Source organism: Vulpes vulpes, chromosome 9, assembly GCF_048418805.1.
Source record: "Vulpes vulpes isolate BD-2025 chromosome 9, VulVul3, whole genome shotgun sequence".
Classification (NCBI taxonomy): domain Eukaryota; kingdom Metazoa; phylum Chordata; class Mammalia; order Carnivora; family Canidae; genus Vulpes; species Vulpes vulpes.
Genome location: NC_132788.1, coordinates 22,941,972 through 22,968,984, shown reverse-complemented (window position 1 = coordinate 22,968,984; position 27,013 = coordinate 22,941,972). Strand labels below are relative to the sequence as shown.

The 27,013-nt window shown below is 38.5% G+C and overlaps 1 protein-coding gene and 1 long non-coding RNA gene across 4 annotated transcripts in view; one reads left to right on the top strand and one right to left on the bottom strand.

Moving 5' to 3' along the window:
• Positions 1-27,013, top strand: part of INTS9 (integrator complex subunit 9) — a 101,868-nt gene that overhangs the window by 33,491 nt on the left and 41,364 nt on the right. For all 3 annotated transcript variants that reach the window (XM_026007839.2, XM_026007840.2, XM_072719597.1), the window contains exons 2-6: positions 792-919; positions 9,206-9,266; positions 13,051-13,113; positions 16,689-16,828; positions 18,770-18,856. In XM_026007839.2, the coding sequence (XP_025863624.1) occupies positions 792-919; positions 9,206-9,266; positions 13,051-13,113; positions 16,689-16,828; positions 18,770-18,856 (479 nt within the window). The remainder of the gene's footprint in view (positions 1-791; positions 920-9,205; positions 9,267-13,050; positions 13,114-16,688; positions 16,829-18,769; positions 18,857-27,013) is intronic.
• LOC140593840 (uncharacterized) overlaps positions 1-27,013 on the bottom strand; it is a 63,832-nt gene that overhangs the window by 19,413 nt on the left and 17,406 nt on the right. The window lies entirely within an intron of this gene.

Sequence of the window (27,013 nt, the reverse complement as noted above, 5' to 3'; positions counted from 1 at the left end):
TCCAGAGCAGCAATAGAATTATGAATGGTGACAGGGTACATCCCATATAAATAATTTGCAGTGTGGCAGATCTGTCATCCTCACTACATTGAAAAGGACATGAGAAATGTTCGAGGTCAGTGTATTGTCTTGCCTCATCACTCTCCTTTGAATATGCCACTGTGGCTTGTGCCCTTTTGACTTCTGAGGTCTGCTGCCACAGGCAAGAGACTCTTGATTGGTTGGGAGTAGGTGTCCCTCACTCCTGCTTAAGTATCTGCACATCAGGGAAGTCACTTGTCCTTTTGAGTCATTTCTTCTGACAAGGATGGGCCATAACTCCTTACTGATACTGCTTGTTAACCCTTCCCAATCACTTCCTCCTTGAGGAAATCACTTGACTTCTTTACAGGAGAACACCTAACTGTTTGAGGATCCAGCTTAGAATTTAATTGACCTCTACAGCCTTAGGCAGTACTTAGGTGCTGTGGGGTAGTGGGGATTTGTAAGTGTCATGTGAGAAGGGGGCAGATAACTAAACCCTGTAAACCTTCTACTTGGAATAACTTTAGTCCCTCCAGAACTGTGCTTGCCTGAGATAGAACTTGGCATCCTGTGAAAAATTATGACCTGAGACTTTTGAACTGCTGAGGAAAGTGATATCCAGAGCTGGAAAAGGGAGGAAGCTCCATAGAATATTAGCTGAATTTACATGCTGTTCTTGTAAGAGAAGATGATCAGTTCTACTTAATTCACTATACTTTTTAAATTTTTTTCTATAGTTGATTATTGATAAGTGATTTTTTTTTCAGTATTGCCTGTCGGGGCACCCAACCTTACCGTGCAATGTGCTCAAATTCAAATCAACTACCATTATGTTGGACTGTGGATTGGACATGACTTCCACTCTCAATTTCCTTCCTTTGCCACTTGTTCAAAGGTATGTGCTGCTGCATCTGAGACAAAATGAGCATTGGTTTGCTGAAAAATGATACTGATTAGCATAAAGATTACCAGTACCTTGTGTGTTGTCCTTAGTTTACTTTGTTCCCTTAAAAATGTTCTTCATCAGAATTATTTCCTTTGGCTGGGTTGATGGAAAGTGTTGTATCGATTTATTGATTGACTTCTTTATTATAACTTCTGAGCTTCTGTAAATGTTCTTGCAACTGCTCCGTGCAAGTAAGGTCATGTATATTTCATCTTTCTTGCTAATTTATATAAGAGCTGATAAATGGTCAACTGATGAGCCCAAGAATTGAATTTTAGAATAATTTAACTGCCTTTGCAGGGACTTGACATCATAGAGCCGACATTTCTTTTTGATAGGTATCTATGTGTTTTTTTCATAATAGTCAGCTATAGAAATTATAGAATAATATATGCAGCCAAAGTCCTTGTCTTAAAGCAGATAGATTACCTGAAGCCTATAGTCACCACTGTTTACTCTTACTATGACTTTAAGAAATTGGTTTCCCAGCTTGCAGTTAATTGAAAATAGCAATTTATAAGAGAATTGGGTAATTAACAGAAGCAAATACATTCCCAGTAACAAAAAGTGGTACATAGGAGAGACAGAAAATCTATCTAAAGCAGATTTAAGAGCTTAAAAGCATAGCAACCTGAGCAAACTATCTAATGTATTTCATTCATTCCTGAAGACATCACTATATGCAATGATTATTCATAATGATAACCTTCTAGAAAAAGTATAATTAAAACTCACCCTCTGGTTTTTTTTCTGAGATAAGGGATACAATAAGGGGACAGAGAGAATTCAGAGATAATTCCAGATTACATTTTATGCAAAGCTGATAAAATTCAATTATAATCACACCCAACACTTAGAAATACATTTATTATCCACAGATATTATCTATCTATATATATTTACAATTGTTTCAGAAACTGTAGGTATCACATATATTTCGGTAAAAAATGACTGACAAGTTATTTCTTACTAAAATAGCGTGATATTATTGTCTATGTGTGCTCCCTCCACCCTCACCCCTACCCCCCCAGATTACAGTGTTCATTTATTTGGTGTTTACCAGGAATCTGCACTGTGCTGGACCAAGGGATACAGACATGAATAAGACAACTTTATTTTCCTCATAGAGCTTATATTCTGTTGGGGAGAAAGTATTTTACAGTTGAAGATTTCATTATACTTGTGTTAAGAGAATAACTATATATTTGAGATAATTACTAAAAAATAAGATATAAGGTACTAAAAGAGTTTCCGAAAGGGCTCCTACATGCTCTGTGAGATCATTAATTATCTTGGTGCTAGTCCTGAATTGGGCAGACAATTCTGTCTGCATATTTTCCCTTTCTTATTCATTCTTGTCTTTACTTAATTCTGTATTCTCACAGCACTGATTCAGCATTGGAATCCCCTTATACTCTCTTCCCCTTATCATCGTTCTTCCATCAGAGAGAGGTTATACTTGTGGGATGATTGGCAGTCCATATGTAGTTCCTTATAAAGAGTATTTTCTGTTGCTTAGGCCAGAAACCTTGGAGATACACTTGGCTAAAATAGTATCCCCAGTCCCTCCCTGGCCCTTCATCCTACTTGGGTTTTCTTCATAGCACTTATATGTACATACTTAGTCTATATATTAGCTATCTTCTCCACTAAAAGTTTTTTAAGGACAGGGATGCCTAAAATAGTTCATGGCATATATTAGCTACTCAGTAAAGATTTGTCATAAGAATGAATCCTTTTATCTTCTCTGAATCCAACCCTTCTTAAAGAGCGATTTTGCTATTAATTTTAATCTTTCTTTTTTATCTTGAACCTCTCCATCTTGATTCAGTTCTTCCCATTTAATTATACTCAGTTACTTCTAATTTAATATTTTTAAATTTTTTTAAGATTTTATTTATTTATTCATGAGAGACACACAGAGAGAGAGAGAGAGAGAGAGGCAAAGGCACAGGCAGAGGGAGAAGCAGGCTCCACGAAGGAAGCCTGATGTAGGACTCGATCCTGGGACTCCGAGATAATGCCCTGAGCCAAAGGCAGATGCTCAACCGCTGAGCCACCCAGGCGTCCCAAATTTAATATTTTTAAAAAATGTTTTTAACCTTCTCTCAACTCTACTTTCCCCTTCAGCATTACTAACTCCTCTCCACTCTATACTTTGCCTATACCACCTACCAGAACATTGCTTACTAGAGTCAAAAATGACTTCCATGTCACTAGATGCACATTTGTCCGTTCTCATTCCTATAATGCACATTTGTCCGTTCTCTGGCCATCAGCTGGACCTTTCCTCCATGATAATGAGCTCCCCTGTTTTCCTCTTTTCTGACTTCCTCTTCTATCTACTCCGGAGATTAATCTTTCTCTAACTTACAGTCACATATCAGAATTCTTCAATATCCAGTGCTTGGCCAGTAGAGTCTCCACCAAGGGAATTTCCTAAATGCTTAGGGCTTTGATAACCATCTAAACAATAACCTACAAATGTATACCTTTAGTTAATAATTCTCTTCTGAGTTCCAGATCCATATACCCGAAACAACTACTGAGGTTTTTTTTTTATTCCTTGGATCTGGTTTGAAGTCACTTCAAAACTCATCATGCCTCAAACTGAGTCCATGAGCAAACTTGGTTCAGAAGAGGAGAGAAGACCTTCCCAGATCTGGTTTTCCTCCACAGTACCCTATATTAGTGATTGGCAAGCTGTTACAAAAGCCAGAAAACTGGGAGTTAACTTAGATATGCCACTCTTTCTCACTGCCTATATGCGAGTCTTTCTTGAAGCCTTGTTATTTTTACCTTCTCAGACACTCTAGAATCCAGTCACTTCTCTTTAGTCCTGCTATAAGCATGACCATCTTTATAGGCATTACTGCCAGAGCCTCCTAGTCAGTTTCTTCAGTTCTAATCTTGCTCTCATCTGAATCCAGAGCCATTTTTGCATAACTTTTTATTTTGAAATCATTTCAGATTTATAGAAAAGTTGCAAGAATAGTACAAACAACTCCCAATTACCTTTTATCATATTACCTTTTATCATATGTGCTTTATCATTTTCTTTTGATATGTATGCATATAATTTTTTCTGATCCATTTGAAAGATACAGGATGCTCCTTTACTACCTAAATAGTTGAGGCCTATCTTGTCAGGAAAAAGAAATCATTTTATATAATCACAGTATAGTAATCAAAATCAGTGAATCCAGATAATACACTGACACTGTGTTAGTGTCTAAGCTGTATACCTTTTTCATATTTCCCAAGTTATACCAATGCGTATTTCACTCTAATACCTTTTATAGGGGAAAAAAAAAAAAAAGAATAGCATTACTAGTCCAAGATCAGTCCAGATCACACATTGCATTTAGTTGCCCTGTCTTTAGTCTCCATTAATCTGGAAGAGTTTCATAGTCTGTCTTTATGACCTTGTCATTTTTAGGAGTATAGCCTAATTATTTTATATAGCATCTTTCAGTTTAGATTTGCCTGGTATCTCCTCATGATTAGATTGGGGTTATTTTGATAGGAATACCACACAAATGTGCTATATATTACCAGAATGCACATGGTGTCAATTTTCTTCAGAATCAGCTTTTAGAAATATATATCTAATCTTGTCTCTCACCTCTTTAAAACCTTTCAGTGGTTTTCATTGCTCTTAGGATAAATACCAAGTTCATCTACCCCTCTAGTAGCTCACTTTTTATTTCCTTTCAGTTTCAAAGAAATCATATATCCACATATTTTTCTTTCAGCCATAAAGATTCTTTTCTTCCTCCCCCATCTTGCCTTCCCTTAGCCTACTTCAGAAGAGCATTTATACCTCCAGTTTCTGTAGGAAGGACATAAAGATAGCATTCTGATTGGATGAGACAGAGAGGAGGGTAAGTGGGCCTCTTTGTGAAGTTTCACTTGAATAACGTTTTATATAAGATATCCATGCCAAAGGCTGGTCAGAATGACTGGAAGAGAGTATGGGCCTTGTAGCTGTCTTTCTCTATTCCCTCCAAACCCTGCCCTTTGACTCAGTTTCCCCTTTAATCTAGAACTGTCCAGATCTCAGTTCAGTCATTATAGCCCAAAGAATTCTTTTTTTCTTTTTCTTTTTTTAAGATTTTATTTATTTATTCATGATAGACATAGAAAAGAGAGGGAGAAGCAGGCTCCATGCTGGGAGTCCGACGCGGGTCTCAGTCCTGGGACTCCAGGATCGTGCCCTGGGCCAAAGGCAGGTGCTAAACCGCTGAGCCACCCAGGGATTCCCCCCAGAGAATTCTTTTGATGCTACTTGACCAGTTCCTCTTTAGAGAACTTTCTACTATATTGCATCATCATTTTTAGCATTTTGTACTCTTTTTGTATGATTACTTGATATGTCTGTCTTCCCTGCTTACTCAGAAGGACAGATATGTTTTATTCATGGTCATATCACCAGAACCTGCATACCTGACAAATAAAGATTCATTACTAAATGAGTGAAGATGAACACCTCATTCTTCTACAGTACTATACCACATGTTAAGGCTGTTCTCTCCATCTTCCCTCTTTATGGAAGCACCTCCTCTACTCTCACCTCCTAAGTCTTATTCCCAGCTCTCCCACAATACCCCACACTGTCAAAAGTGCCCTTTCTGTGTGAACCTATAACACCTCTGATTACCACTTCTCCACTTTATAGTTTCATTTTGTTTTGTTTTTCTTAAAATTTATTTATTCATGAAAGAGAGAGGCAGAGACACAGGCAGAGGGAAAAGCAGGCTCCCTGGGAGGAGCCTGATGTGGGATTCTGTCTTGGATCCCAGGATCACGCCCTGAGCCGAACGCAGATGCTCAACCACTGAGCCACCCAGGCGTACTCCTTTCATAGTTTTTATTTTATTCTATTGTAATTGCTGTTTACCATCTCCTTGTATTAAAGTGCGCACTCCTAAAATTTAAGGATTATTTTGTGTACTGTCATATGCTTATACTTTGTATACTTTGCTCAAGAGTAAGCTCTTATTAATGTTTTTTGAATGAAGGAATGTGTATGCCTCTTACATTCTTTTCTGATTATAAAAGTAATACATTTCAAAGTAGAAAGTTAGAAAAATGAGGGCAGCCCCGGAGGCCCAGCCGTTTAGGGCCGCCTTCAGCCCGGGGTGTGATCCTGGAGACCCTGGATCGAGTCCCACATCAGATTCCCTGCATGGAGCCTGCTTTTCCCTCTGCCTGTGTCTCTGCCTCTCTCTCTCTCTCTCTCTCTCTCTCTCTCTCTGTGTGTGTGTGTGTGTGTGTCTCATGAATAAATACATAAAATCTTAAAAAAAAAGTTAGAAAAATGAAAAGTAAAAGAAAATGAATTGCATATCATGTTCATTCTACCTTTCACTTTTTTTTAGGCAATAAATTACTTTTAAATGCCTTAGGTTATTTATATACTTACAGGAATATTTTACCTATTTTTTTTAAATAAATAGATGAAGGGGATTAAGAGGCATAGACTTCCAGTTATAAAGTAAATAAGTCACAGAGATGAAAAATACAGCATAAGGAATATAGTCATTAATATTGAAATAATGGATGGTGACATTTGGTGACTACAGTTATCATGGTAAGCATTTAGTAATGTATAGAATTGTTGAATCAATAAATACTAAAATGGCAGATCTTGTATACATGTTTTTTCTTGACTATAATATTTTAATGGCATTTTTTCTAAAAAATTGTTGAATGGGAGATGCATAGATATTTCATCTATAGTCATAATTTTTCTCCCATATTTTATTAAAGTAAATTTCTGTGGAGACTTCTGTCTCCTTGTTTTACAAAATTCACACAGTCGGGCACCTGGATAGCTCAGTCGGTTGTGTCTGACTCTTGATTTTGGCTCAGGTTATGATCTCAGAGTAGTGAGATCAAGATCCGTGTCAGCTCCACCCTGGGTATGGAGCCTGCTTAAGATTCTCTCTCCTTTTTCATCTGCCTCTCAATCCCCCACCCCACCCCCCATGCACACACATGCTAGCTCTCTCTAAAAATTTTTTTAAAAATTAAAAAAATAATTACACAGGAAAATTGTGTGATCATTAAGAGCAATATAATAAATCCCTTCCCCTTTGGTAGCTTAAAGTGTACTGACTATGATTTAGTCATTAAATGAGTAAAACTCAGTAACCAAATATTTTTATCTCTGTAGTCAGCATCCCTTTGCCATTTGGTGACACATTTCTGTGGCCATCATCTTTGATACTGTTGTTATGACATGGTTATTGCTTTTCCTTGAGCAATCAGTTCCATCTACTGGCAATTTCTCAAATCCAGAATAACTACAGGTGTTTTATAGAAGGCTTTGATGTTATTAAAAAATAGTTTAACAAGAGTTAAAACTACAGCTTCTGGGGGGCTCCTGGCTGGCTCAGGTGGAGGACCAATGTGACTCTTGATCTCAGGGTTGTAAGTTTAAGCTCCACACTGGGTGTAGAGATTACTTAAAAATAGAATCTTAGGGGGGGAAAAAAGAAACCTACAGCATCTGAACATTTTACTTTAAAAAGAATTGTCTGATAAGCAGTGAGGACATGTGAAGACTGCTGAATCAGTCATCTATAATTTGAAGGCTGATTCGTGTGTGGGTAACAGACAGTGCATGTCCTGTGATCCAGTTCTCTCTACAAAGGAAAGTGGATATTTACAACCTTTCTTTAGAGAGTTAGCGGGCATGAGATGAGAACGATATTCCCTTTGTTTTGTCATTATACTTTCATCTGAGTGCTTCGTTTTTAGATCTGATCTGACAGTAAATACATTTTTCAAGAAGTCTAGAAGTGAAGACACACATGTAACCATGAAATGAGATGGAAATTAAACCATTAATGATAGAATATTTTTCTGAGAGGTTAGAGCAGAACTCCCACAGTTTTAAAAAACAAGCTTATCAGGTATATTTTATACAAACCAAATTTATTCTGCTACTAGTAATTTTCATTCCTAAGTATGAAATCCAAAATTCTCACTTTTTGATAAATAAAAGCAAAATGTAAACAGAGAATAGGGAAAGGTATGTGACTTCATTATCTTTACATTCTTAGAACTTTTCTGTAAATTTGAAATTATGTCAGAATTAAAAGTTATCCCTCAAATTCTTATTTTTTTCTAAAATTAGATAGATGTATATTTTACTCGAGTTTTTAACCTTTTCTAAAAGACTGGAAAATATTCACAATATTTGTGTTTCTATTTGACTTTCATACCCTAACTACAAAGTCTGAACTTGATAAAACTATTTTGGCAAGAAGATGAGGGACTGTATATTAATTTGATTTCTGATTATGGAGTCTTTTAGTCCCACACCATTATTTCGCCCTTAATTTTTTACCTTAGAGACTAATTTTGTGATGAACTGCTAACATCCTGTCACCATCCAACTTGTACTAGTGATGTGCTTTCTTCACATAACACCTTGGTCATTAAGTTTTTCTTTTCATCAGCATTTCTCCCTAAGTTATTTTCATTTTCAGCCTTCAGCATAATTCTTCTAGTCAACTAATAGCATACACTCAAATTCTGAGATTACCAGAAGTAAATGATATCTGAATCTAGATTTCTTAAATGTAACATGTACTTGAAATCAGCCTAACTATCTAGAAAGTGTTCACCTACATATGCTGTCATTTTGTAATACTTAGGAAAACTAGGTTCATTTTCCAGAATTGGAAACCCAAGCCACAGGTGAGAAGTGACTAATCCATTTATAAACAGTGAATCTGGAATGTGGACTTGACTGAAATTCAGGTATTTTTATTTGCAGTGAATTCAGGCTGATAGGCAGCTGAGTGTTCTTGTCAGAGCACCTGACTCCTTGAGTCTGTTTTCTCATCCACAATATGATGATCCCATTCAGCTCTCCCCTCAGGCTTCTTGTCAAGCACAAGCAAGGTGAAGTCATGGGCAGTCACTGGAAAACTATAAAATGTTCTAGTGTCTCATCTTTCTTCTTTCCCTTTATTATTCTGCATAGGAGTCTTTCATCTTCCCAGTTTAGCGCTAAACTATTTGGCTTTTTAATGTTCTGTTGCCACATAATTCTTAAGCTTGTTACAACATGGTTATTTTTCATCTTTTCTGTTAGTATTTTGGGTGGACATTGCTGCCAGTAATTTGAAACTGTTTTTAACTTTATGGAGAGGATACAGTCACCGTGAAATCACTGAGGACTATAATCTACTTAGGATAATTTAATCTTTTGTTTTGCAGTCCCAGGCTGTCTAATCTTCCTGGCTGGTCCCTAAAGGATGGAAATGCTTTTTTGGACAAGGTAATGATAACCGAGGCATATCTACACCCAGTGGAAAGCCATCTTGTGATACCAGAGCCACCCCTATTGTAATGTGACTGGTGGGCTCATTTTTTCCCCCTGTGTATTCTCTGAAAAATCCCGAGATCCATGTGTAGGGTCTTCTGTTTCTTTAGAAATAATCTAAACTTGGCGATTATTGTTTTTTAAGAGCCTTTTAGGGAATCTCAGTGTTCAGATTCAGGTCCAATTTGCTTGTGTGTAAAAATCTAAGAACTTCTGCTGCAAATACATTTTTATCACCACAGAAAGAAAACTATTATTTTTAGAAATGCGATGAGAGTTTCAAAGGTAATGCCTATAGAGAGTTCCATCCGGTTCGTTCTATTTTCAGGCTGTACTAACTCCATGACTGGAAGGAGTAAAATTTTTTTTAAAAAACTTTAAAATCCTCAAGTATGTGAGTTTTAAACTGCTTCTGTCGGCAGTTAGCTAAGGTAGGGCTTTGAACAAAGTTTGCTTCTTACTCTTTGGGTGAAGAGAGGCCGTGGAAGGTTTTAAGAAGGCAGTATCATTGTCTGATCAGATCACTCTGACTGCCATGTAAAGAACAAACTACGAAGCCAGTGTTTAACTTCCCAGGCAGTGTGTTCTTTTGGTTGGCGGGGGGGGGGGGGGGGGGGGGGTATGTTCTTGGGTAAATTGTAAAAAAGGGTCTTCTCAACTATGAACTATGATCTTATTCCAGCCTTTCCTGGTAACCTAGAATGGGCAGCCTTATGTAGGTCATAAAAAAATGGTACAGTTCTAGGAATTTAGGGTTTGGGGGGTTCTGTTATGACTTTAATCACTGACTACACCTACAGTAAATGACAAATAACTTTTTTCTTTGAGGCTATTAAGTTTTTTTTTTTTAAGATTTTATTTATTTATTCATGATAGTCACACAGAGAGAGACAGAGAGGCAGAGACACAGGCAGTGGGAGAAGCAGGCTCCATGCAGGGAGCCCAACGTGGAATTCGATCCCGGGTCTCCAGGACCCAGTGGTCCTGCGCCAAACCGCTGCGCCACCCAGGGATCCCTGAGGCTATTAAGTTTTTGACATTAGATTATCTTCACCATAATAATTCCTTCCTCAGATCAGTTTTTAGGCAGTCAATTTATAAATGAGAGACCAAAGATACAAAAAATGTTAAAACTGTAATCTAGTCATATTTTCTACTAAAAAAATCCAAAGTAAAAGATGGTTAAAAACTGTAAAGCTCATCCATGCCACTCTTCGTCCTCTAAATCATTCTTCCTCTCTCAAGTTTCACAATTTTTTTTAAGTTTTATTTATTTATGCATCAGAGAGAGAGAAAGGCAGAGACACAGGCAGAGGGAGCAGCAGGCTCCATGCAGGGAGCCTGACGTGGGACTCGATCCTGGGTCTTCCTGGGTCTCCAGGATCACACCCTGGGCTGAAGGCAGCGCTAAACCACTGAGCCACCTGGGCTGCCCACAAATTTCATAACTGAAAGACTGAATAAATTTGATTCTTAAAAAGAATAATCTGTGTAAGGCATTTTCTTCTTGTAGTAGGTATTGTTAAAGAAAGGGGTGGTAAAAAAAAAGAAAGGGGTGGTATTTTTATAGAATTAATTTCTATAACTGCACCCCAACCTCCAGTGCAGGCCAAATGTGTATTTTGAAACCAGATTTCCCTCATAGTTAACTGTAAAATTATGTGACATTCAGGGACCTGTGCACCTGATTTCAGCCTGACTCTCCTGCTGGCTATAAATCATTGTTCCCTGAGAAAGGCTTGGAAGCATCCCATTACCAGTACATTGTGAGCGAAAATGACTTGCATGTGTATGTGGGAGCATTTCATTACAAGGGAGTGGTGAATAAAATACAGGGACACTGTGAGTGCACGGAATGGCAAATACGCTTTTCCAGGCCACGAAAGAGGAGAGCCTCTGAGGAGGATTTGTCATGTGAGGTGGACATGCTCCGATGTGTAACATTATGGGGAAGAAGATTACATAGCCAATTTAAGACCAGGCAGGACTTTGAAATTTCCCATGATTTGTCTTTAATCATATTTAGCCTCATCCTAAGGGAGTTGGAAGTCTTCTCTCATTAAACATAATTGCTCATTTGTTTTTAGCTAACAGGTACACTATAATTAAGAACTGTTTCAGTCCGTTTTTGGCTCCGTCTTTCACTGTTTAAACAGTAATTCTATAAAGAGAGGAGCCAGTTTACAGTGGAAGGCAAGGGGAGGAAATCTTCTGCCAAGGTTCTGATATGAGACTTGTAAAATTCAAAAGGAAAATAACATATAGTTAGTACCCTAATTTCAGATAAAGATTGAGAGTAAAACCATTCAGACTCTAATGTATAAAGACACGCACATATGACTATATAGAAAGGCATGTTCAGTGATGAATGAAAACATGATGGAACAAAATTCCAACAGTATTTCTCTTTCTGGAAAGAGCAAACTATCAGCCAAATACTGATTTTCACTCATTTCCTTATAAAATCATAGAAAATGTTAACCTTGATGAACCAAAAAAATCCTCCACGGATTTCAGTTTAAAGTAGGAGTGAGGGAAGACAGCAACTCTAGTTGCATGTGTATCAGCTGACAGCTTATCTCTAGTGGCCTCAGGAGGCATTGTAGCAGACCCTGTTGGTGGCCCACTCATGCCTCTTCCCTGTGCTATTCTCTCATAATTTCAGCTGCCAGTATATCTACCAATCTGCCAGAGAGCTTTTTCCGTGAAGCTGCACAAAATGCAGAAGTTGCCATGTAAATATCCCAGATCCTTTGCCTTTGGGGAGTGTGACTCCAAGGTGTATGTTCTACACCATTTCTTAGAGTTCCTGTGGGAGTAAGTTCCAGCTGCCCACAGTGGTGTGTAGTTCAGTAGCGTATCCATTGTCTGCTCCTGTCCTTTCCCTTAATCACTCACATATCCTGCTCTTTTCTCAGCGTTTCCAGATAAGCTTGCACTCACCCTTTTCTTGACATCTGTTGTTGAGGAAATCCAAACTAAGGCACATTAAATATGGTAGGTCATGAGCAGAGTGGGGTGTTGTAGTTTATTTTTTTTTCTATGTAAGTATACTTTTTTCTTTTGAATGAAGACATTTGGTTTATAGCCCTGAATAAATTGTATGCTCCGCAAAGACAAAGATTATGTTCATGGAGGTGATGGTGGTGGTGATGGTTTAATCCCTACCCTCTACTCTTCTTCTCTGTCCTTGCTTACCCCTTACCCCTCAACCCTTGGTAGGAGGAGAAAGAGGCTGTAAGTCATTTGTCTAGGACCAGAACTCCTAAGCTGATTGCATAATAAAATCACTGGATTTGCTTATTATAAATATAGGTTGCATGCCTCATCCCCAGACTTCTGATCCCTTGGGTCTTAGGTGGGACTCAGGTATCTTTACTTCCATGAGTATTACCAGATCATTCTGATTTTGCTATACAGGCTACATGACTACTACTTGGAAAGCAGTGCATCATGAGTTAGAAAGTAGCATATGTCCACACCTGCCTTGAAGAGGCATCAAGAAATGTACAAATTCTAAGTTAGCCACCAAACAGCATTTTTTATCCTGAATAAGACACTTAGCCTCCCTGGGCCTAAATAGGAAAAACAGTTGGCCTGAATAACCTTCCAGCTGCCCTCTAACTCTTTGGCGATCTGTGATTCTTCATGGAAAGCTTGGTTTGGGGATGAAGTTTCTTTGGTGCTGTATCTGTTGGATATCTCTTCCTAGAATTTTTTTCCTTTTTGTTCCTTTTAGGAGCTAAAAGAGTGCTCGGGTCATGTATTTGTGGATTCTGTGCCTGAATTCTGCCTACCAGAGGTAAGATGAAAGTGATTCTTACTGTAGAAACAAAGCATATCTCTCAAAATGAAGTCAAGAAATAATTTTAAGGGGCTTAGCTTTGTTTTCAATTTGAAATGAATCTATTATTCTAGGCACATTATTATGCAGCTAAAATATAATCATTTAGGAGCTTTTTACTTTTTTCTTTTTTTAGGAGATTTTTATATTATCTGTAAGAAATTTAACTCTGCTTTTTTGTATTCCTTGTTCTTTCTGTAATCCCCACAGATACTTTGTACCAGGGCATAGTTTTGAGCAAGGTTTAGAAATAACTCAAGCCTCTCAGTTTTGTAATTACATGCCTGTGTCTTAGATTAGCCATACCTTTTGTAGTCCTGCTTACAGTGGGTATTTGGGAATTGCTGTTAATTCAGCCAATATAGTAAAATGTAAAAATTCTTGCTGACTTGAAATATCATATCAAATATTGCTTAAAATTCACAGATTCTGAATTGAGCCACAGGTACCTATTGCTTACATATTATTATCACAGTGAGATTGTTATAAGAGTTTGGGGCCAGTTTTATCATTTTAAAGGAAGTGAAGATCAATTTCCATTAATTTTAAAGACAGCTAATCCCTCAACAATGCTGGTCTCTAGAGTGGTGTAGATGGCATTCTCAACAGACAGTATAGGAAGACCAGTAGTTAGCAAGTCCCAGGTTCCTGAAGAAATCAACGAGAGGCTACCATTCTATTTTTTCCATGCACCTAGTGGATTATAGTGCCTATAGGAGATACTTTCACAGTTCAGTGCCAAAAGAAAATTTGGAGTACTGTTTCCCTTATTTTTGTACTCTCTTCCTGCCTCTCTTTCCATTTCAACACTTTCTTTGATACTCTGTAGATAAACTTTTCTTCTTTGAAGTATGTGTATGTGCCCTTTTGGGATAGTGGAGTGAAAGAGAAGAAAGACAAAGCAAGGTATGGTAATTGAAGATGGCAGATAAGGGAAAAAGTTTGAGATAAAGTAATAAGAATAAGGGTGAAGCTAAAGAGTTACCAAGAATCCTGGTCTCTTCCTAACTGCTATTCAAATCTTTTGTCACCTTTACCTGTCATTTAGGAATTGGTGGGACAGGTCCCCATCTGTTCAAAGATTCCTAATCTCAAGTGCTACATTTATTTTCGGTACGGTACTGACTGCTGCAACCTTCAGTTCGTGGACAACAATGTAGAATTTATGAATTGATGTTCTGATGACTTTCTGACCTGCTCCGTAAAGTACTAAACTATTAGAAATTGGAATTAAACAATTATCATTTCACAGTTCATCTTTTGCTGGGCTAAAGGATTATTGATCTATTGAGGCTTCTAGAGCTATATATATAAGGGTTTTCAACTCGTATTGTCTTGTAGTTTGTATCAAGTTAGTAATAGTCACTATTTTAAGGTAGAGGTAGGGCATTGTATGCTTGGGAGAAAATAAGAGAGTCACAGAATCAGGAGAGAGGTACTTACTCCAATTCAGTCTTCACAGACTTGAAGGTGAGCCAGGCAGACCTACTCCCAGTCTTCATGGAATTTATAATCTAGTACAACTACCTTAAACATTTTTGTATGCCTCAAAGTCCACACTGTAGATTGAGTATAAGGTCTAGGGCAGTATAGTAAGCAGCCAGTAAATTTGAGTGTTTGACCCAGTTTATGATCTATAGAACCCAAGTGTCTATATACAAGTTGAAAATTAAAATAATCCTCATTGGATTTCATCAAGTGAAAGAATGTAAGCAAATATATAAATGTGAGTATATAAACATGGTTTGGATGTTAAATTTATTTCTCAGAAGAAAAATGTTTATGTAGGCACTCTTGATATATATACAGAGTGTATATATATACTTTTTTTCTTCCAGCTGTCCTCACCAGATTTTTCATCATTCTAGACTCTGTGGGCTGATTCTTATATATTAAAGAGAAATTTCAAACTCACCCAGTTTCTAAATGCAAGAGGGAGAGTGGAGATGCTTTTGAGCCTTCTTGTTGCTTCACCTGTTATTCCCTTGTTATCTTCCAGATCTGTCACTCTGTAATTATGTCTTAATTTTCTTATTTGTTTAGAAATGGTTCTAGAGAGATAGTAGGGAACAGAACTAGTGAAATGTTACATGACCCCTCATTATGAGGGTATTGTCTTGGAAGTGTACGGCATACAACATGGAGTTAAGGGTGGTATAAATTAACTATAGCTATCATTAGGCATTTTATTCACACAGATTGCCATTGCCCTAGCAATGGGTAGCTTCTGACCTCTAATCTACATGCTGTCTTCAGGAGCTGATTATGTCTTGGTGGCTTTTTTAAATTAACTTATTTTGCATGTAAAATCATTCAACTAGAAAATACCGACAGCCAAAATGGCGCATCATCTCTATTATTTGCAAAGATGTCATGAACATCTTTGTTACTTTTTCTCTGTGGGAGACATATTAGTTCAATAACCCATTCTCCTAACTAAAACACTTCCTTTACTTATCCCATATTGCCCTTAGTGCTCCATATAGTTTCTAGAGGGAACTCTAGTGACTAAGATGATGTCTCTGAACCATAGCAACTCACTTTTTCCTATGGAAGGTTCCAGTCACAATGTTGCATTCCTCCAAAGACAGTGCACCAAGGCTTGCTTTGCACTGGCTACCACCACTGGGAGGGGACAGAGATGAGTCACACAAGATTCTTAACCTCAGAGACATTTAATACTGTCCAGGTGGTACTTTGAGGAGCTGTTGGGCAGAATGCTAACTGTCATAAGAGGGACATCCATAAAGTGTCTTGGCAGTTCTGAGGAAGAAATGTTTGTTTCATCTGGGCAAATCAGGAAGGCTTAATGGAAGAAGAGAACTGAGCCTTAAAAGACAGGTAGGACTTAAATATATGGGAAAAACAGTTCCTTCTACTAAAAAGGTTTTCATAAAATTTACTAAACAGTGGCATTTTCCTCTTTCACGTGACCCTAACAATGGAGTAAAAGGTAGATTTGAGTTTAAGCCTAGGGCAGAATATGAGAAAATTTCCTTTTGTGATTCTGCCACTAAATTTTTTTTGTTGTTCTACATCCAGCACTGTTCAAAAGTTACCTTAAAAAAAAAAGTTTCCTCTTGCATTTGACTTGCATGCATTTCCTCTGCATGCTGCTCTCTCTGTTGCCAATAAACCAGTAGCCGTGGTGCATTATATTCTGGTTCCCCTCACAGCTTCTGTTGTGCTCTCTCTGCTTCATGGTAACTGGTTGCATTTGCCAGGCAGCAGCTGCTGAAGTGTTCTGTTGTCATTTACCCTCATATGTCAAACTCAGAACTCTATTTTAGTAAAATCAGAGTGCTGCTGGTGCACTGGCTGCATTCTCGTTCTTAGCCATCCTGTCATGCTACTTAATATCAGTATTAGGAAATATCCTAAAATGAGAGAATAGAAGTGTTGCAGGAAAGGCATCATTATTCTGTAGTACAAAAACGACTTCTCTGCATTCTGACAGCATCATTTTTCAGTCACATCACGTTGATCTATGTGCCCTGAACAGATATGTATCATTCCCTCCCCTTTCTTTTCAGACCGAGCTAATAGATCTGTCTACAGTAGATGTGATCCTCATCTCTAACTACCACTGCATGATGGCACTGCCCTACATCACTGAGCACACCGGTTTCACAGGCACAGTGTATGCCACAGAACCCACCGTTCAGATTGGCAGGTGAGAGTGTATATCCCTATCTTAAGAGAAAGTACTCCTTTCTGTGGTGACTGTGTAATGGAGTGTTGTGCCAGGAGGGATTGGTGTCTCCTTCTGAGCAGCTAACCCAAAGAATTGGCATGAATAGACAACTCTCTAAATAAAACAAGTATTCGTTGAAATTGCCTGGAGATTAATGCAGTGAGTTGTCTTAGTTTTTGAAGCAAAGACTAGAGGAAGGTGTTCACCAAGACAGATCCTCTGTGCAGATGATACTAATTAGGAGAGGTAACGTTTGAGTTAAGACACCACAGAGTTGCGATGCAAAGAGCTTCAGGAGAAAGGAGCATAGCACATTTAAGAAAAGAAGAATTTTTATTACTTTGTTTTCAGAATTTTCCCCCTTTATGATTTAATGCAGACTATAAATGGAGACAGCTTGTAGAAAATAGGATAAGTAATTAGACAGTTAAGTTGACTGTACTTTTGACAGAGTGCAACTCAGAACTCTAAGGAGTAAAAGGAGCCTTCCTTTGACTCTGAGAATGCTCTGCCATTTCTCTCTCTGCATTCCCCCAAGCTTTCAGGACACAGGTATTTGCTTCAAGTACCCATAACATCATTCAGTGAGAGAAGTTATGTGAAGAAAATCACCTACCCCAGAAAAAAGAGTTGAAGCAAACTAACAAGTATGGTGTCAGGTGAAGCTATCAAGACTCAAAATATGAGATCAAGATGTTGATATGGACTCTTAGCTTTGGGTTCTCATGTCTGGCAGAAGTATAACAAGATGGAATTACCGTAACAAAATATGTCCTCATTTTTGTGTTAGCTCACATTAAAGAACATGTAATGTGTACAGAGAAACATAGGGATCTGAGGAAGAGACATTATAGGGAAGTAAAACACAAGCGATGGATCAGTTGCAATGAGGATAAGCTGAAAACATTAGACTCTAGTCTGAAAAAGTTAAAGCATGAGGAAGGACACACCAGACTGTTCTTCATAGAGCTACAGTCAGAACGATAAGGCGCCTAGGTCCCAGATCTTTGAGTGCTGGAACTAATGCTGCTCTCTCAAGATGAAAGGAGGGGGTGGGATTAGGAATAAATAAATCAGTGGAAATGAAATGAAGTTATTCAACATTCAAATGCTCGTAAATTGATGGCTTGCTATATCTATATGTTGATTGGGAGAAGATTTAAGTTAATATGGATCATCTATACTGGATTCTGAAAGGGGATTCAAGATGTTGAAAATCTGTTTCTTGGTTTTTGGTCATCTTCTGGCCATCCAGGATTCTAACAGTTCTCTATGCCATGTATTCCTCAGAGCACATGCATCATTGATCCTCTCAAGTGAAGCATTTCTTAGGTTCCCTCAGTTGTGATTCCATTAGAGTCCATCTTGTGATCTGCACAAAGAGCCGGTCATTTTGCAGGTCCTTGAGTTAGGCTTGTAGTATGAATCCTTAGAGTATTCTTCCACCTGGAATTTTGTAAATTCCTAAAATGCATTTTCCAGTTTAAAATGTCCATGTAACATTGCCATAAAAAAAAAACAGCCCTACCTACCCGTGCTGCCACCAAAATCAGGTACTTCACCGTCATATGACTTTTTCTCCCTTAGTATTTTTATTTCTCTAAAGGCACAGGTCTTAAGAGTAGGAGTTCAATCACAGGCTTGTATATTTCAATGTTCAAAGATAAGATACACGCCAGGCTTTTTTTAAAGTTGAATTAACTCATTTATGTTCTAAATGTTTAACATGGAAGTTTAATGAGATGGTTGGGGTTTTGTTCAGCTTTATGTAAAACACTATCCAAGTTTATATGCAACAGAGAGAAAGATGATTGAGACAGCCGGGAAAGGCAGACAAGCCCATTTGTCTTGGCTACAATGTAGAGTGTATGTTTTTCTCATTCTTTTATGACTGTTCACCACTTTTTTCTTTAAACTCAGGCTTCTCATGGAAGAGCTGGTGAATTTCATCGAAAGAGTGCCCAAGGCTCAGTCTGCCTCCTTGTGGAAGAACAAGGATATTCAGCGGTGAGCAGTAGGCCTATTTCCCTTGACAGTCAACCCTTAGGCTTTGCAAAACGGTCTCATTTGTTCTCTCATGTTATGCTTTCACATTGATACTATTAGCACCAGAGGTTCACTTTTCCCTATTTTAGGGGAGAGCTATGTTTGATTCAACCAGCATATTATGAGAGGCAACTGTGCCATGTCTGAGGTATTGTGCTGGGTGTGAGAATTTTTAAAAACTAGTGAAACAATTGGCACTGTCCTTGAGGTACTCAGGGGTTGATGGGAAATCAGACCATTAATGGGTAAATTATAGTCTTAGATGGCATGTATTGTAAGAGGTGCCTGTTATGTTACAGTGTTGTAGGTGCTCAGAAAACGAAGAATTTCTGAGTAGGGAAGCTGAGGAGGACATTCCTTAGGAAAAGACAATGAAGGTGGATCTTGGAGGACGAAAAGGACTCTTCCTGATAGAAAAGATCAGGAAGTGCATCCAGATACAGCATGATGGGATATAGTATATTTGGGAACTAGTGAGAAGTATAGGATGAATTAGATTGGGAAAGCAGAGAGGAGAGGTGAGAGTTGAAACTAGAGAGGTACGTTGGAACAAGATAATGAAGAATCTGATGTGTAGAGTTGTATATTACAGAGAGTAGGAAGTCCCTTGGTGGAGGTTTATAAGGAGGAGAATGATGTGATCACATATTTGTTTACGGGGAAAGTAACTCTGCAAGCAGCGTGGAGGATGAATGGGGGCGCAGAGACAAGGGCAGAAGACCATGGCTAGGACTGTCAGACAAAAACGTGTCATTGGCTTTCTAGGTAATGAGTGTTCCATTAATGCCTATCCAAGTCCACGCTCTTCCAGCCACCATGCTACTGAGTTCTTTTTCCCTCTAGGTCAGTGATTTGTTAGCTCTCTAATTATCAAAACTTGGAATGTCTTGGTTTTTGTGAATATTCCTTCTATAAGAACATGTATATGCAGGAGCACCTGAATGGCTCAGTTGGTTAAGCCTCCTACTCTTGATTTCAGCTTAGATCATGATCTCAGCGTGCCCCAGTCAGGCTCCATGCTCAGCAGGGAGTTGCTTAAGATTCTCTCCTGTGCTCCTCCCTCTTGCGCATGTGCACATGTGCATTCTCTCTCTCTCTCTCCCTCTCTCTCTCTCTCTCTCTCTCTCTCTCTCGCTATCTCCCAAATAATAAATAAATCCTTTTTTAAAAAGATTTTGTGTATGTAGCTGAGAGAATATGCTTTGTTTTTATACTATAACTCTTTCAGAGTTTGAGCATAAGTGTCCTCTGTGCATTCCTTTGTGTGTGTGCTGTTTTATTTAACTTACATAGCACTTGGTGTGTGCCAGACACTATTCTCAATGTTTTACTTAATTCATTTAATTCTTTAACATCAGAAGAGAAAACCACCACAGACAGGTTAAGCAACTTGCTCAAGGTCAGCCAACTAGGCTGTAAGATTTGAACTCAAATGCAAAGTGTGTGCTTTTAACCATTGTGCTGGGCTCCCTCTTGGGTATGCATGTCGCTTCTAGAGTGCATGTGAGCCCCCTCATGAGAGGGAAGGGAGAGGTATGTGTAACTGCACATTTTCTCTTCTGTTTTATGGATTTTCTTTGTGTCTCTCTTTCCTTGATTGGGGATATGGTGTCCGTATGTCTTCATGGAAGGAAATGTTTTCTGGACGTGCGTGCACACACACACACACACACACACACACACACACACGTCTGAGTCTTGTGTTTGTATTTAAATGACTTCCTTGATCTGGCTGTGTACCTGCTTATAACAAGGTCCCTTCCCCTTCTCATTTTCCATTCTTATTCTCAGCTGCTTTTCCTCCTGCCCATTTCTATCCCTCCTAACCCTTTTCTTTTTAATTTTTTTTTTATTGAAGATTTTATTTATTACAGAGAGATAAAGCAGGAAATGGAGGGTGAGGGACAGAGGGAGAAGCAGACTCCCCATTGAGCAGGGAGCCAGATGTGGGGCTTGATCCTGGGACTCCAGGATCATGACCTGAGCCAAAAGCAGATGCTTAATTGACTGAGCCACCTGTGTGCCCCCCTCGTTCCCTTTTTCTTTCTCTCTCCCAGAGCCCACTGGACCACATCAGACATAGTTGTCTACCTTTCCCTCCTTAGAAATTTTAGGACTTTGTTTTCTATGTGGAACACGTACACCTTGGCTTCCCTTACTTCCTCCTTTTAAATTTATACCCTTTATGATATTTTGCCACAAATAATTTTGGCACACTAGAGGTGATGTTCAAAGGTCACTGTTTCCTGACTTCCAAACTCTGGGCCAAGTCTTAGGAAGTCCCACATCCTTATTTTGCCTTTTCTTCTATGACCTTGGGCAGAGTCCTTGGCAGTTTTCCTTTGCCTCCCATTCTTTGTAAAATACAACAAGATAACTGGCTTACAAAAAAAGTGCCACCATTTATTAGGGAGAATTGAATTGAACTTGAAGGAGTAGGGCACCTGTGTGGCTCAGTGGTTGAGTGTCTGCCTTTGGTTCAGGGCGTGATCCGAGGTCCTGGGACCTGGAGCCTGCTTCTCCCTCTGCCTATGTCTCTGCCTCTCTCTTTCTGTGTCTCATGGATAAAAAAATAAAATCTTAAAAAAAGAAAAAAAGAACTTGGAGGAGCAGAGGGCTAGGAGGATGGGGTGGCAGGGGGGAGCCTGGAAGTTATTTCCTAAGATGCTTAGAAAATCTCCCTTTTAAAAAGGTGCTTTAAAAAGGGGTGGAGGGGGTTGCTTTCTGAAAGATAAAACCTTGAACTTGTTATCTCGCCACCTGGTGGGCAAAAATCTGAAACTGTTAAAAGCCAACTTGGTAGAGAAGCAAGGAGAATAACTTGCACTATTAGAGAAGACCTTCTTTGCTTATTTGATGTATCATAACCATATTTCTGGTTCTGGTCAGGTATTTTGTTTTGGCTCTTGAGCACAAGATGAGCCACCGTTACTGATAGAGAAAGAGAGGAGTCTAATTATTGGAAAGAGTATGCTGTGGTGGTAGAGAAACAAACCAAGCAAGCTGTGTCCTCTTTTTCTCCTGGATAAACTCAGCATGAATATTACAAGTGGTAGAGGAAGTTGAAGAGCTGTTTTGCAATTGACATCAGACAAAAAGAGTTCTTTTGAAATATTCACCTAGAATTTAACCTTGGGCCAGAATACTAAAAGTGCTTCATTTGAATAACATTTATGCCAAAGGATTTACATCATTTTAAAATTTCTCTCTGTCTCAAGCCAGTTTCTATCTAGTGTCCCAAAGTACTGTGGCAAAACTAAATTGAGAAACACTGTTTTTTGCTATTACATTGACATTTTTCCCAAGTGATATGAGCTGTGTCTTATTTTTTCATCCCCCCCCCCCCCTTTTTTTCCCTCTTTAATGCCTGTACTTACTTTATCCAAGAGGGGTTCTCAGGTAGGAAGCACAAACTCTGGTATCTCCTGGGGATGGGGAAGGTAAATATAGGAGTGAGGTGGACTTTGGGTAACTGTGGGCCAGTGACCACACCCATCTAAAGGGGCAGCTGACACAGAGCTTCAGCAGATCTGGCCATATGGAAACGTGAGCCCATTGCTGCCAAATCCTCCTTTTCTCTTCTTTTTTTAAGAGAAACTCAAAATCTGGATGTTTTTAATGTGATTTTTTTTCATCTTTTTAAAATGTTGGCTCACACATTAAAATAAAATCCTGTATGATCCAAGCAAAACACCTCTGAATTGGATTTGAGACTCAAGCCCCCAGTTTTTGACTTAAACTTTACACAGGCTGTCTCTTGGTTAAGTGCCTAGAATTGATGCATTTTAGTAGATTGTTATTTAATAAGACCATGAACTAAAGAAAATAATAAATTAAAATCTTTCAGACTCATTGGTCAGAGGGATCTGACAAATTCTCTTAAATCATTTGAAGTTAGTTTGAGTTAGCATTTGATTTAGTATTAGTATGTATACCCAAAGAAGCTATTACTCTTGCTTTTGGCAGCTGTCTGATTCCCTGCCTCAGTCAACACTGCTCCTTGAGATTTATTTAGAAGTTAGTCATCTTTCTTCTTCATTTTGATGCTGCAGTTTACTCTTCTTGAAAAAGAGATTTTGATGGGTAGGAAAAGGAAACTCCCTTTGCAATGTAATTTTTGAGTTTCTGACTTTCTCATACCCACTTTACAGTTTAGGGTTTATAATAGGTCAGTTTAAAACGGAATGTTCCACTTAAGAAACTAAAACAGCAAGTAGGATTTTTCTGTATAAGATTAGAAATCTGCAGTTACAATTAAGGATAAAAACAGGATATTGTTGTAACCCTTTTGCCAGCATTAAGGAAATATGCACTGATATATTCTTGGCTGAAATGTTGCGGCAGTTTTCAGTAGTCAGAGCCTAAAACGTGGGTTCATACCTTATAGAAGACATAAAAAAAGACATAGTTGAAGTCCCTCTGCTCTGATGCTCCATGGGCATTTATAGAGGAATTTATCAGGTCTGACTATATGGTAGGGAAAAAATTAAAGCTATGGGCTTGGAGATCAAACAGACCAGTGTTTAAATTTCATATCTGCTTCTTAGTAGCTGTAGTGCTGTAACAATCTGTTTCTTCTAGGCTCTCTTTCCTCATTTATAAAATAAGAATATCAGCAACTCTGCAGAATTGCTGTGAGGACTAAATTAGCATGAGAGTCCTTAAATCAGCACCAGACACATAGTAGGTGCTCCATAAACACCAGCATCCGTTTCTCCTTTAATGATACACTTGACTCACATAACCCCTTTTCAGTAATCAGCACACATCTGCCTTCCACAGCCTAATTTATCTTTAGATGCCACCTTTCTGATGAAGCAAGGTAGTATAAGAGAAGGAAAACCATTTTTTCTAATCCCGCTCTCGCCTGCTGTTAGCATTGTCATCCAGATACTGGAACTCAATCTCCTTTTTTGTAAAACAAGGGAATTGAATTAAAATATCTTTGAGTTCACTTGGGTTACAATTTTTAAAAATGTGGAAGGGAGAGGCTCCTTCAGCCAGCATTCATAGAATGGCAGTACTTTGATGAAGTCATCACCGCTTGTCCTTGAGCTTTGCAGTTCCAGAAACTTAATCATTTCATTTCACTCAGAGTTGATTAGCCTCTGAAGGACTGATTCAGGCTAACTAAACTCGCAGGATATTGACTGACAAACAAAAATCCTATTTAATTACTTTATACTGAGACATCTGCCTGGCTCCAGAACTAAAAAGGTTCATCTCTGTAGGACACTGGTCTGGTCAGCAAGTCCACTTAAGAGATTAAGTTATAGATAAGAGTTTTCTTGATAAGAATGGAATCAAAGCAGAAGCAGTTTAGGTTCTCTGGAGAATTGTTTCTATTGTGCTTTGGTAGCCTAAGCAATTGCTTTTGTCCTTTTTAGAGATAAATTGACCTAAAACAAAAATCAGGGATTGTGTAGTTTCAGGTTAGTATTGAGAAATGCTTGATTATCAGGCTCCACTTTGGTAAACTCCATAAAGGTCATCACTCTGCTAATACATTTCCAGTCCACCCCACCCCCATGTATATTAATAAAGCACACTTTGCTATAATGAAAGGAAAAAGATTTATCTGCTTCTTACATTCTTTGTATTCTGCTCTTATATTCATTTTGCAGATCCCTTCATTCATCACACACTTAGAAAAACCCAACCAATGTTTTATCTATAAATTTTTAAGTGGTCCCTGTGGACTTAAGGTCTTACTCTTTAACACAAACACATGGTCTTTTCTGCTTGTTGGTTGCTGGTAGGATGGAAGAAGAGACAGCAGAGCTCTGGCATGATGTCAGAGCACTGGGGGGAAAGTTTATTAAGCACTCAAGTCTGATAAGAAAAAACAAAACAATGAAATCTTTTAGAAAGTACTTATTAAACATTTAGACTCTGAGAATTTGACTTTGATAAATTAGAAAGCCAGAAAAAAATAGAACTAGTTCCCACTGGGTTTCCTTATCCAACTTATCCTGAATCAGCCAATAATCTTAATGGCTTCAAATGGCTCTATAAATGCCTCTCTATAATTATGGCCTCAAGTAAGCAGAAGCAGAACTTTAGGGAGAGCTAGGTTAGGCAGAATGATAGGAGATGGAAGTAGTGACAAAGTGACTAAATATCTCAAAGGAATAAGAAAAGAGTGTTAGCAAAAGGAATTTTGGGGTATAAATATGGAATTCAGATGACTTATTTGTTGATTAACTGCCAAATGCCTGACATTATGATAAGTTTGCAGGAAAATGCCCAAGAAAGTTTAAGACATAGTCCCTGTACCCAAGGAGCCTGTCAAGCAAAGATTATGTACTAAGTGGCAAGACTTAGCTTGGACTTGCAGATTAAGTAGGGTATCCAAGAGGGAAGAGAGGATCCTAAAATAAGGGAAGGGTATGGGCAAAAACATGGCAACACGGCACAACTGAAAGGTGACTGGATTGGTTAAAATCAGCCAGTGCATGCCAGGAAAGAGAGAAAAGAATTGGAACTTAACATTATACAAAAGAATATGGAAACTTTGGTCTTTTGAAAAAGCCAACAGTAGGGATCCCTGGGTGGCGCAGCGGTTTGGCGCCTGCCTTTGGCCCAGGGCGTGATCCTGGAGACCCAGGATTGAATCCCACATCAGGCTCCCGGTGCATGGAGCCTGCTTCTTCCTCTGCCTGTGTCTCTGCCTCTCTCTCTCTCTCTCTCTCTCTGTGACTATCATAAATAAATAAAAATTAAAAAAAAAAAAAAAAAAGCCAACAGTATATTTGACTAATTCCTAGTTTAAATCTTTTCTGTAGCTGATAGGAAATTCACCAAAATTGTGAACATTTTGTCTACCAAGCCTATATGATAAAGGAAACATGGATATTTCCAACTAGAGAAATGACAAAATAATTAGTTTTAAATCTGAAAGTAGTATGGTCAGTATAAGTTGATAGAGTAAGATACCCAAAGAATTTAAGCATAAGGGTGAGGGAGGATATTAAAGTCCCTGAATTTCATAAAAAAGCTAAATTTCAGTGGCACCTGGGTAGGTCAGTTGAATAAGTGGCGATTCTTGATTTCAGGTCAGGTCATGATCTCAGGGTCCTGGGCTCAAGCCCCATGTTGGGTTCTGCAGTCAGCACAGAGTCTGCTTCTCTTCCGGTCCTGCCCTTCCCCCTGCTCACGTTCTCTCTCTCTCTCTGTGTCTCTTTCTTTCTCCCTTTCCTTCTTTCTCTCTAAAATAAATAAAACTTTTTAGAAAAGTCAAATTTCATAAAGCACTGATTATCCTATATATAATAATTACACACATGCACACACACATATAACCACTTATTTACTGTAGTCCTCACAATGATCTTTGAAGGAAGTATTTTACCCTCAGTTTAGAAATATGAGAAGAAAAGGTTAAGTAAATTGCTCAATATTGCAACAAAAATAAGCAAAAATCCCAGTTAAATTGGATATGAAGAACACCATTCTACAGAAGTTCTACAATTAGAGTTTATAAAAATGTCATCAAGGAGACCTCAGGAAAGCCCAAACTTAGTTAAGGTATTTAAACATGGCTTCTGTACTAGAACTTGGGCCAGAAAAGTCTTAAGTTATTAAAAACACTGGGTTTTCTGTTCTGAGTCTCCTGTAAGGGCTGCAGCTATCTCTAGCTCCTCTTGGAAAGGATTCACTCACAGGGGTAATGGTAGGGTTCAATTCCTCAGGGGTGATGGACTGAAGGCTCTCTTAGACCCTTATGTGTGTACCTCTCCATAGAGCATCTCAAAGCAGTTTTGTCAGAATAAGCAAGATGGAAGTCACAGTCTTTAGTGAACTAATCTTGGAAGTGACATCCTTTCACTTTTGTCATACGCTCTTCACTAGAAGCAAATCCTATGTCCACCCACCTTCAAGGGATTGGACTACACAAAGGGGTGAATATGGAAGTCAGGGATCCTTAGAGACCATGTCAGGAGCTGCCAGCTACAAAACCCTAAACCTAATTGGTCATATTTTAGACCAGAGTCATTGGGACCTCCTCTGGCTCACCTCTAAGCCAAACTAACGCACTTCAGATAGAACTTGTTAATTGACTCAATGGTTCCTACCTTTCCTGGGGCAACAAAAGAACAGATGTTTTGTCTTTTGAGT